Here is a 13,292-nt window from a genome sequence, read left to right as displayed (position 1 = left end):
TCTGTATAGATTCTGGATTTGATACCTTACTTACCAAGCCCTTTCCTGTCATAAAAGAGTAAAATGTCATTTATTATTCTTTAATTTTGAGTTGTGAATTTAGATAATTACTTAGGTATTACTCTTGCATAGAAATGGCGATAGATTAGAATCTCAGCAATTTTTTTCACCACATGACAGCCATTATTTCAATACCATTGATTGAACCCTTCTGTAGATTTCATAGGATCCTGTTATCATATGTTGACTTTGTACACACACACACACACACACACACACACACATTCACACTTACTCACACATTTTCTTTAAAGTGCATGAAGGAATGGTTACAACTAGTTCATTGTTAATATGGCTAGATACATAAATGTGTGATAAAAACAGATAAATCAAACCATTTCATCCACCCTTTCTCATCAGCATCCTATTTTGCCTATTTAGGAGAAAGGCATGTCAAATTCCCTAGCTATACTGGGCCTATTTTGTTGGTGTATTTGTTTTGTTTTGCTTGTGTGTTTATTAGTCTCAGCTCTTATATGTCAACGTTATTTTGGAATGTATTTATAAGACTCACGACAATGACTCTCACATGCATTGCAACTCTTCTTTCTTTATAACACTAGGGCATTTTCTTGGATTTCTCTTTGCCTTTTGTTTTGTCATTTATTGCCTTTACTTACAGCTTGTTCGATTCGCTTGGTTTCAACTGTTCCCCTAAGTCCCAAGGTTTTTAGGTTGAAGACATTGTTGTTTTGTGGGAATTGGATATCTTTATTAGATTAGTTTTTTAAAATCCATCTATTATGGTTGATCATGAATCTAACCAGCCACCACTTCGACAAGATTATACTAACCCGCTCTATGGCTTCTTGTAATCAGCCAGAATATTAGATGTGCTTCATAAAGAATACACATATTTCTTGTTAATCATATTAATAAAATTCATGGTGTATCATATTAGTACATCATATTTCCTGGCAGTGGTGGCGCACGCCTTTAATCCCAGCACTCGGGAGGCAGAGGCAGGCGGATCGCTGTGAGTTCGAGGCTAGGCTGGACCAACAGCCTCCAAAACAATACAGAGAAACCCTGTCTCATAAAACCAAAAAAAAAAAAACCCATCACATTAACATTATCTTATTAACATTGCTTAAAACTATTTTCCATCTATCTTTTCTCAACACCCAGTTCTATGTAATCCCCAGTGGTAGGCTGTTTTGTAATTTGATATGTGTATTTATTTGCTAGGGACCATAGCAAAAAGCTACAGACTATGTGGCTTAAACATTAGCAATGAATTTTCTCACAGTTCTGGCCAAAAGTCCAAAATCAATGGATGGACATATGTGGTTACTTTTGTTGTGTTTTATGTTTTTTCCTGAGGCCTCTATCATTAACTTAGTTACACCCTCACCTGGGCTTTCTCCTATTTGAAACCCCAACATTCTTTCCTGTGTTATATCCTTCTTAGGAAGAAACCATTCATATCCCAGTGTTAGAATTCATAGGTTCTCTTGGAAACCTGATGGCTCATTCTCCCTCTTGACCGAGGAGAGATTCTGCTTTATTCTCCATTTGTACTTAATCTGGGTCAGTTCTGATAATCAGTTTATTATTGAAGGTTTTATATGGACAATCATGCTAGGCTTCATAACCTATAAAAAACTTGGCGTGTGTGTGTGTGTGTGTGTACTCTCTAGATTTAATTGACGTGTGATACAGATGGAAGGAATTATTTCTACTTCTACATTTTCCCATTGCTTCTATGTGTCTCTGTCATGACATTCTATCATCTGTTAAATTTAGAATTTCTCTTTTATATCTTTCCAAAGGTATTTGGTTACATCTCTGTATGTAGATGAACCTTGTTTGAATAATATTAGTATGTATGTTCCAGTTCCTCAGACGAAGCAATAAATACCATTCTTTTGGCAGTGACTGTACATTATGAGTGGCCTCTAGGTCTATATCACTCTAATGTCAAGGAGGAACTGTGATTTTGATGGCTCTATCTTTTTGATGCAGTATTTTTATTGTTCGTTTGGTGGAGGAGTTACAAGCCGTAGAAATCTCGGGAATCATTGCCTCATTTCTTTGATTCTATTGCCCAAACTGGAAACACCTGAGACTGATCACTTCCACAGTATTTACCTGTCCAGTATGTTCCAGGTACAAATGCTATTCTCATCAGCTCCTCAGACAAGTTACTGAAGCAGCACGCTTGGAGTCCATTGATTCATTATCAGCTTGTCCCTACGGCCCTATCTCCTGGAGTGATTCCATAATTTTGCTAGAAAAGTTTATCCCTTTTTTATTATTGTTGATAGTGGAGATCTTTTCTCTCACCTGTGATTATTTAAAAGTACATCAATACTATTTTGTGTTTTCATCAAACAGTTTCTATTTGATAAAAATTTCCCACGAATCCTTACTGTTTGTGTGTGCTGGTAACTGTTTCTGGTTCTCCAGGACTCCTGAGAGTTTATGTCAACATTTTCCAACCCATATGCATGTTTACATATATGTATATATATATATATGACTTTTGTCTACAGCCTATTGATATGATATGCTATATTGAATGATTATTGAATTTTTACTGGCCTAATATGCTCAGAATAAATTTTCTTTGCTTATGGCATTGGAATATTCTCTAATATTCTTAGATTTGATTTGTTATTACTTTTGAGTTATTTTTTCCTTTTAATATTCACAAGAGATATTGATGTGTAGTTTTCATTTCTAATACTGACTTGGGTTTGTGTACTGTTTGGAAAGTTACTGATCCATTCAAACTCTTTATCAGGCAACTTTCTATTTTGATTACTGATTTTTCTCTTTGTGAGTGCTGATTTACTGTGTTTCAAGAAATGACACATTCATTATGCCTATATTGTCAAACATGGGATTAAACACTGATAGCCCCAGTTTTAGTTATTTTGAAATACCATTTAGTTTCCTCTGAAACCTCTTTGGTTCAAATGTTATCTGCCCATTATGATCTTCTAGTTTAATTCGACTGTGGTCTGAGAGCCATATCACTTCCATTTATTTGACTTGGCTACAATATGTTTTGTTTTCCACAATGTCATCAACTCTAGTGATGTTTATGTGTAAGCTTGAGAAGAATTCATCTTCCTCTGTCTCTGAAGGAAGCATTGTATAAATGTAAATGAGACCTAGCTGATTGATGTTTTTCACTTCAAACATGTCTTTACTGCTTTGTTCCTCTCTGATCTGTCAATCACTGGTAAAGAAAGGTCGAAGTCTTCAGCTATAATAATAGACTATTTTACTTTCTCCTTGCACATACATGCACTTTTGCCTCAAGTATTTGATATGCTGTTGTTAGGTACACATGCTTTGAGGATGAGGATGCCATTTAGGAAACTTTTATAACCTAATTCTGTCTCATTTCACTAGGTCTACAATACCAAAAGACTTTAGAATGAGTGGTTTGTAAGTAGAAAATATTATTTCTAGTCTGTCTTTACACGAGAAAAATTCCTAGCGAAATCCCCCAGACTTCCATCTTTCAAGTATTAATCAAATTGACGAGGGCAGTCCCTCAGACCTCATCACTTCCTAAAGGTTGAACATTTGGATAATATCACCTTGGGGCCTCAACAGGTTAGCATATAAGAAGAACAAAACATTGAGTTTACAGTAATTACTTCATTTTCATTGTTAATTTTTCTTTCTCTGAAATCTGTTTTGCTCAAAGTTAATACAGCTTCTCTACATTTCTCTCAATTAGTGTTATCTCTGTTTATTTTTCTTCATCCTATTAGTTTTCATCTATCTATGCCCTGATACTTAACTGGGTTCCTTCAAAGCAGCATAAACTTGGATCTTAAGTTTTAGTTGCCCCTGAATATGCCTTTTTCTCAGTTGGTATATTTGTATTTAAAGCAGGCATTGATACTTAAATAAATAGATACCATAATTGTTGCTTGCCTTTCCATAACACCCTCACCATTATGTTTTCACTTTTGATTTACTTCGGCATTTTAATAGGTTGAAATTCTCTGCTCTCCTAGTCTATCGATGGTTCTGCTTTTCAAATTATATTTGGTTTTCTCATAAGTTATCAATGTGCGCTTAAAACTAACCCAAGGTCACTTTCAAATGATGCTGTAGAGTTTCTAAGTACTTCATAATGGAATCTTTCGACTTTCCCAACATTTCTCTTGTAACAATCATTGATTTCTCATATCCAAAAGCATAAACAACAGAGATATTATCTGCATCAAGTTTTCTGAATGAATAACTAAGGAGGAATAATGACAACAAACAATTCAAGTTTTAAATTTGTTATTTTTATAACAGTCTTGCTTTATATCAGTCTGATATTTTGGCCTGTATTATTTTCCCTGTTTCTGATTTTTAAAAAAAATCCTCCTAAATTTATTTGCAAAATAGGTCTACAAATATTTTCCCAATATTTTACTTATCTAAACAAGGTTTTACTACTCTTTGATAATATTTGACTTGATAAAGAATTTTAAGTGGAGATTTTTTCTTTTAGTATTTAAAAAATACTTCATATTCTAAGTTACAGTCCACTCTTGACTTGCATAGTCAAGTCTCTGCAAAGAAGGGCCTTGTATTCTTTTACTTCATCATTGAAAATTGAGGGCTATTTTCCCAATAGGGCTCTTCAAGTTTTTTCTCTGTCTTTCTTTGCATCTCTGGAGTTTGAATGTCTAGTTGTTGGTAAACACCTGGGCTGCTCTTTATCTTATGAGTTGCTCTCAAATCCTCCCAGATCTTTGGTTTGATGTCTATGACGAGAAAGTAGTCAGCTCATAGCCCTCAAGTAGCCTTTCTACTATTTTTTGTTTTGTTAGTTTTTAGGGGTGGTTCCACTTCAAGTTTTGATGTTCTTTTCATGTTTCCCATCCTTTCCTTTACTGTGTTGAGTCTATAGAATCCAAAGAGAAATTATTCATTTCTGTTATGCTATTTCTTTGTATCAGTCTATTTTTGTCTTTATTGGAGTTTTCATCTGGCCTTGTTTATGTTTTCTTGTTTGGATGATGCAGCTTAAATCCCTGAGCTAAAAAAGCAAGTTTTCTACCAGCCTCTTTCCCATCTCAAAATCTGATTTGAGGTTTGTTCCAGTTCTTTAATCTATGCTTTCTTTTGCCTGGGTGTACATCATCCATATGCTTTTTGTTATTGTTGCTGCTGTTATTGTTATTGTTCTTTTTTTGACAGCTTGTTAAGTAAGGAATAAAGGCAACTGGAGGCATATAGCCCTTTAGTAAGAGGTTTTATGACAAGAGGTTAAGAGGTTAATCTGTTTAATGTTTGCTTTTGGTACATGCTACCTTTGAGTTTCCAGAGAAGTTTATTCTTAAATATGGGGTTTTGTTCAGGTATGTTCTCCTGTTATTATGCAGAAACGCCCTTTGTTTGTGGTGTGGGTAACAGAGATTTCTGCAATCCTATAGCTTTAAATTCAGTTTGTTTTTATTATTACTATTCAGGCATACTCCCCTGTGTGTGCATGTGTATGTACCTGTGTGTTTGTGAGCACATGTGAATGTAGTATGTGCAGTGTATCACATTTCTGTACTTAATGTGCATTGGTCAAAGGGCAACTTTTGGGAGTGACTTTGTGTTTCACTGTATGCCCCAGAAAGGATGGAAGTCAGGCTTTCAAATAGGTGATTTGTGCATAAACCATCTCCTGGTCCCAAAATTCAAGTTCTTTGAATCAAGGCACAGGCTTCTCAAGTGAGACTGTGTCCTGGGATGTGTCATTTACAATTGTTTCTCAGGTTCTATTTTGTCCTTGCCATCTGTGCACATAAATTGCTATTGAATCTTTCTCCATCTTCTTCCCATCCTACTACCTACCCTTCTTTCATTTTTGAAGAAGTGGTTTTCCCTGTATCTCCGGAGATCAGAGAAGAGTTGCTCATTTTTGAATGTTCAGATGCCTTTATTGTTTGTAACGAGCATGATGGTGATGTCAAAGCCTCTGCATATTACATCCAACAGTCTACTTTTGTGCTATGTGCATTTTTAATTATTAAACCTCTATTTCTGCAACTCAAGAGTTCAAGATGGCCATTTATAGTCCTACCTTATACACATATAAGGCCGCTTATCAAACATAAAATATTTAAATGAGTTAAATTTCTATTAATATTGACAGCATTGTTGCTATTTTATGTTTCATTAACTTAACTTCTGTTAAGCTCTTATTTTTCAGAGAAATCTACATATTTGCTATTTTGGATGTCTTTTTTTGTTAAATAAGATTGGAGTATTTTTTGTTAAGTTAAATGATGCTAAACCATACCCTTCTAAGCATGAAGGTGAATCTCAGCTATCTGCTTTGACCCTTCTGTAGTGATTAAACACAGAGCCACTGAGAGCTGCTGAAGCTCTCAAGCGGCACTCTTTTCTCACTCATGCCTTCCCTATGCTACTTTTAATGAGCAAATAGTGAATGAAACAAGGAAAGTGTTTCTGATACCCTGCTGTGTCCATTCTGGAAGCCAAGTCAACACTGAGACCTTCTTTCCATGCTGTCCGAATACGGAGGTCTGTGAGATGCAGCAGTGGAGGTCAGGAAAAGTTAGGCAATGTTTCTCTGCCTTTACTTGTGTATCCTGGATGCATTATTATTGATAAAGCAGCCCATTCTTCTGTGCTTTAAGCAGGGATGTTCATATTTGTGTAACCTCTACTTAGATGCCACTACCTTTTCATCATATAACTAACTACTGGGGAGTTAATCTGTCAAAATCCTTAACTGGCGTATTGTAATAAAAATGCTGTGTCTTATTCCTTACACATATGAGTCTTTTTGCTTCATTATTTAATGCTGAATATTGATGTAATTATTCCAGTGAGTTTTTCTATTGTAATGTTAAAGATTTTGCATATATTACTCTGATTACTAAATGACTTGAATAATCCAAATCAATTATTTTGAGGATGCTTAGATATACCTCTGACACCCAACCATAAAAGTTATTTTCTCTGGTTATTGTTTTAGGTGTATATCATCGAGGAATCAGGACTAAACATCCTTGTATGGTCCATGACCCAAAATAAAAACACTGGATGGACCTATGCACATGTACCTCTCTCTAGTAACAGTCCATTCAAGGTCGCATTTGAGGCTGACTTGGGTGAAAAGGAAGACATCTTTATTGCTCTTGATGACATCACTTTTACCCCTGAGTGTGCTTCTGGAGGTAAGTAATTCCTTCAGAAAATAGGAATAAACATTAGTTTCATATCTAAATATACAGTAATTGGGAAATTCGGATGAATTGCATTTACTTCTAAATGAATCCTACTCCTAAGCAATGAGTATATACCAAGAGGTAGTCTCTCTTCCTATGAACTTTGCTATGAAAATTTCATGACTTTTAGGCACCAAATTAACAATGCACTAAAGCACTTTCAGAAAGACCAAGAGAACATGCTTACACTGACATAGTTTTACTGCATACCTTTCCATTGTAGGCTTTACCATAACTGCCCAAGGTAGAGACACCTCTGATGCTGTCATCCTCCCAAGTATCTTCTCCACAGTTGCATCAGCCTTTCATTTCCCCTGGCTGCTTCCTTCTTTCTATTTGTCTCAAACAACCAAGAACAGTCTCTGTATTTCAGCAGGAAAACACTAACCTTGTCAATAGCCCCTTTAATGATAGCTGCATCTCTGCTAGAGAGTGAATGACTGGAAGATACATTAGTGTGTGTATGTGAGTGTACATATGTGTGTCTATATGAACGTGTGCATGTATGTGTGTTACACTGATTTTTGTATCTTCATGAATCAAAGGATATGATTCCTATCTTAAACTTAATGGAGGAACTAGGAGATTTGTCCTGAAAATTAGTATTATTTAGATAAGGATAACAATTATCTTGTAATATATCCCTAAACAAGATGATTTATTGGAATTAATACTAGTAAATGTATGAACAGCTGGTTGACACTGATGGACTGGTAAATATTTCTATATATATTATATTATTACATAGGAGACTTACTGTTGAGAGGCTTATAAACAACAAATACTTGTGCCTTGAAGCCTTGTGTGTCTTCTCTCTCTCCACGTGGATTACATATGCCTCTCTCCGGTGCCATTCACATACCCAAAGTTCAGAGCCTGCCAACAGAGAGGTCCATTGTTGATTGACAGAAGCTTTAGATAGGAATAAACTAAGCTAGTGATTCTGAAGGACTCGTTGTCAAATCACACAGAAATGCACCAGAGAGTCTTTGAATCACCCAGTAAACCTGAGACAGCTTAATTTGAAGATCTAGGGAGAAAATATAGATGAAATAAATAACATTTGAAATAGATATAGCTATAATATGCAGTGTAATGCTAAAGTTATATTTTAAAATGTTTAGAGAAATGTTGATCTTCTAGTTCTGGTAGAGCTGCCCTTCCATGTGATTTTAGTAATACAACGAAAATTTTAGAGAAATGTGGAGTATGTGAGTTATCCATTAAAAATATATCATAGGATAAAACATTCACAATATGTTGGAATCGTGAAGGACATAGCTAATATCAGTGGAAGAATGTGTTGCTTTTTATCAAATATAGAAAATGACAAAGAAAATATGAAACCGTATTAATATTCTACAGATACCATCTGTGCTGTCTGAAACAGCACACAAAATAATATATGACTCTGAGAAAATTAATTGTGAACACTATTTCTTCTTCTTGGTATTTTTTGCTATATTGTTAAATGTCTACTTGAAGCAATTTTGTTTCTAATTGTGAAGAAATTTACATGAAATGAAGCTATATGTTTAAAAGATCATTGCTTTATTTATTTTTATTACCATTTGTGTGTGTGTGTGTGTGTGTGTGTGTGTGTGTTTGTGTTGCTATGGATTATGGATTACACCCAGGGTCTTGTTCATACTAGACAAGTATTTTTTTAATCTCTAAGCCATGTTCCAAGCTTTAAATCATTGTTTTAATCTTTCCCCAAATAAAATTATTTATTAGAATTAATATAAAAAGTTATAGCTTAGATGGATTTCCTTTCATTACTTTGAGTCATGTTTTCTCATCGTTACTTCAAACAATAATAACCCAGCGCTTTGAAACTTTGAAAGATATGAAGTTTGATTAAGACTCAGCTCTTTACTACCTGGGGAAGCATTAGACATAAGCCTTGTGGATGATCTGTCTTTTATTTCTCAGTCATCTGATTCTCCTATCACTATGGGACAGAAATATCTATGCCATGGAAAAACAGGTCATTTAGATGCTTTGCACCAGTGACAATCCTCTAGCTGTGTTAAATTTCCAGGAAGTAGACAAAAACTCAGATTTTTTAGACTCTATAAAAAGAAAACAGGAGTTTTTATTCCTGAGAAGTATTTGCTAAAGCAACCCAGCAGCAATTGATATTAAGCAAACAAAACTTCCTTCCTACCAGGGGCAGTGGTGCATGTCTGTGACATTTAACACCAGGGAGGCTAAGGCAGAAGGAGGATTTTGAATTTTAGAGCATCTTGGGCTACCTGTCAAGAAAGTAACAAAGAGGGAAGTCAAGGCAGAGGTTGACAGGGGATAGGAAAAGGTGAGGGAAGGGAGAGAGAAAAGGCAAGAATGAAGACTGCTGAGTAAGGGATGACTGTTTTATGTAATGTTTAAAACTGATGGTTTCAATAAATTCCTATTTATTGGCTATAAATACTCAGAGTGGGACACACTTTTCCACTGAAACATGGCTAAAACGTGCAAATATCCTTATAATACAGGACCTGTATGGTGAGTGTTTGCTATGTGAAGTGAGAGAGTTATTTTCATATTTTATTTCTCAGTCCGTCACAAAGGGGAAACAAATACTGTTCTGGTGTCTGTTCTTCTTCCCTCAGTTGGCGCAGTCTGGACAAACCTCAGTAAGACATGATGTTAACCTGGTTAATTTTCTCCTGATTTTGCAACAACCCCCCCAAACTCTTACAGAACAAGGGATTGCATTCATTTTCATAGAATATGTTTTTTAATACTTTTTTATTGAGTCTTTGTGGATTTCACATCATGCATCCAAATCAGAACTATCTCATCATCCCATCACATCTGCCCTCAACCCTTGTAACCTCTCCCCTCTCCCCCCACAAAAGAAAACATTAAAAGAAAACCAAAAAGCAAACGAAACAAAAACAAAATCAAGAAGAAAAGGATGAAGAGAAGGAGGAGAAGAAGAGAAATCTCATTGTGGAAGCTATAGTGTGGCCCATTGAGTCACAAAGTTTTCCTTTATCTCTTCTTGTAAGTGTTAATTGCTATGAGTCATTGGTCTAGTTAGAGGCCTCTGGCTTCTGCTACACTATCCATAAAAAGGCTCCTCTTGAATGTCCTCTTGTTCCTGTTGTCATGGAGATATTGCAGCTTTGGATCTCCAGGTCCAGCTTCTTTGCCATGCTCCAATAGTTAATAGGTGAGGTGGATGTTGGGGTGGGGTATCTCAACTCCGGTTCTGGTTCTGGGTCTGGGTCTGGGTGTTAACTGGGTTACCCAATGTGCCAGCTTTTCCTCATTGTCACTCCTTGGGCAAGCTCTCCAGCACTGCCTTGGCTAGCTCACCCCAAACATCCTGCATCACAAAACTGGGATAGTTCTCCTGCTCTAAGGTTTTCAGATTTGGCTCACCCACATGCAAACCAGAAGGCCTATCTTAGTCCTAAGGGTCCCCAAGCAAGATAGCATCTGATGCCCTGGCATGCTGGGAGTTCAACACCCCTCAGTGATGCATGCCAAGGGTGGCATCACCAGATTCCCTCTGGCCTGATCCAACTTCATCTGGGGTGGAAATGGTGATTCATAGAGAATTCATGTTTCCCATGTGGGATTTAAGACCCAGCCCTTCTCCAGTCTAGAAATCATCTTCTTCGGTGGCAGAGGAGACAAGGATACTTTTGACACAGAGACTCCAGAATACTGCAACCAAGTGGGCTACAGGGAAGGCCAGAGGGAGGTGCAGGTCTGTCTCCCAACTGTGGGAAGTTAAAGAGCTGGGCCTGGCATCACATGAGTAAGATAACTAGCTCTGGCCCTGATCATCTGCCAGTACCCAACCTGGGCAGCACACCAAAGCTGACCCTGTCATCTGGTATTCAGGTGAGCCATTGTTGAGGGCATGAGAATAAGAGAGGTGATCCCTCCACCCTTGTATACTCCCCTACTGCAATGAAGAGACAGAGGACCTTGCATCTCACCTGAGCAAACAATAGATATGTTTTCTTTTTGTGAGTTTCCAGAAGAGGAAGGTTATTTCTGTTTTTCTTCTCTGTCCTTTGAATAAAGAGATCTTATTTTTCTCCATGGCAAAGAAACATTTTAAAAGGTTGTGAGAACACAGATGTTTCCAAAACTGGAGAGGAGCGTGTGGTATTAAACAATGGATTATCCTATGCTATTTATGATATAGTTCTATACAGTTTCACTAGGAGTAAAATGAGTAGGTGGATATCAGGGCATACCAATGTAGGTTGAGGCATAGGTAAGAGGCAAATGTCTCCATTATTATAAAGAGGTATAATAATCTGTGTTTTACCTTTGGGCCTAGTCTGAGGTCTTTGTGAAATTCAGGTGATAGAGTACAGTTCACACTGGGGGTGACTTTTCCATGGTTGTCACTTGGATTTCTTCCCCTTATCTGTCTGAATTCCCTCCTGCTTAATTTTCAGCAGGGAAGCAAGAGCAAGTGACCCTTGCCATGGCAGGTGTCTTCCCCAAAGAAAGTTGAGCAAAGGATGGAGGGTTGGCCCCTGGATCCCACATGATTCTCACTTCTAATGAAAGTTTATGACTCTTATTTTCCTATCTTCAAGTCTAAGGAATCCATTTGAAAAAGTAAAGCAGAATGCCACCTTCTTACAGACAATAAGAGCTTTATGAACCCCCATAATATCTTTAAAGACTAATAATCTCCCATAATCCAATAAATACATTAAGATTGACTGATAATCTGTTTCCTTGAGCATTTTGTTCATTCATCACCATTAAGTTTTAAATGAGGCCAATTTATGAGACACTAGTTGATGCAAAACTATAAAATTGCTTCATGCATTCTAATTGTTTTAAATGTATTAAATTTTTATCTGTAATTCCTACTATATATGGGTTCTCTCTATTGAGTTGAATGCTGTATGATTCCCAATCAATCTTAAGGTCAAAGATCACTTGTTATTACTATATTGAGAACAAACAAAATGGGGTAATGGCAATGGGGATATTTTGATGCAGCAAGACTAAATTGTCAAACAACAAACTAAGAATGTCTTAAATTGCACCATATACACAAGGGAATTGCAAATTTAAAAGGTAGAGATTCTAAAATAGAATGCTACTTCCCGTGGAGAAGATTATGGATACTTCTGGAAGAAGTCAGCTTTGGCTTTGCCTTTGAAATCAAAGAAGGATTTTCACACAAGGAGGTAAAGGGCAGAGAGTTCTTAGCCAGGCATTCAACAAGACTAAATTATGGAGATAGGGGCACTAGAAAAAAACAAAAGGCCTACTTTGAAGGGATCATTTTTATAGACATAGATAACAAACTACTTGTCTTAAAGGGTAAGGAACTAATTTAGTATTTGATTGGAATATTTCAGGAATTTTCTTCTATTGTATATTATATTAATTTATAGATTTGACTGTTGTCACTCTTGTTCTTTCTCCCCATTTGTCATTAAAATATAGTTAATTTATTATTGTCAATACACATCATCATTTGGTGTAAATGTTATATCCTTTTCAAGAGTGATTATGAAAATAAGAAGACAAGATGTATAAACCAAAGTGAAGTAGTATGTAAATCAATATGCTAGTTTAACTGATGATATTATCATATATGACTATCAGTTTATGATTGGCCATATGTATGCTTCCAACTGGCACTTTCTTTATTTTGAGATAGTCAATAAGAGATAATGAGAGAATACTCATAGTGATGTCAAGGAGGTAGAAAGCCATGTTCCAGAGGCCAAAATCAAAGGCAATGGTATAACCTATACTTATCTTTTGATAGTGGCAACTTCATATAATCCTTATTTATTTTTCATTCAGATTTCTTTTTGTTGTATAAAAGATTATTTCAGTTATTTTGGTTATAAAGATGAGAGATGTGTGTGTGTGTGTGCTTAATAAATAACTTTAGAGTATCGAATGAGTCATGATAAGGCAATGAAATGTAACCAAAGGAAATTGAATAAAAACTTAAAAAGTTGTTCATCAGTATATTCAGAGAAAGAAAACACAGAATAAAAATCAAAATAATACATC

The 13,292-nt window shown here is 36.0% G+C and overlaps 1 protein-coding gene across 1 annotated transcript in view; it reads left to right on the top strand.

Annotated features, from left to right (window-relative positions):
• Malrd1 (MAM and LDL receptor class A domain containing 1) overlaps positions 1-13,292 on the top strand; it is a 637,041-nt gene that overhangs the window by 495,664 nt on the left and 128,085 nt on the right. Inside the window, exon 33 of the mRNA XM_040755448.1 lies at positions 7,016-7,217. Coding sequence (XP_040611382.1) covers positions 7,016-7,217 — 202 coding nt within the window. The remainder of the gene's footprint in view (positions 1-7,015; positions 7,218-13,292) is intronic.

This window comes from Mesocricetus auratus, unplaced genomic scaffold, assembly GCF_017639785.1.
Source record: "Mesocricetus auratus isolate SY011 unplaced genomic scaffold, BCM_Maur_2.0 Super-Scaffold_100013, whole genome shotgun sequence".
NCBI lineage: Eukaryota > Metazoa > Chordata > Mammalia > Rodentia > Cricetidae > Mesocricetus > Mesocricetus auratus.
The sequence above is the reverse complement of the archived record's forward strand: the minus strand, read 5'-3'. Positions and strand labels throughout refer to the sequence as shown.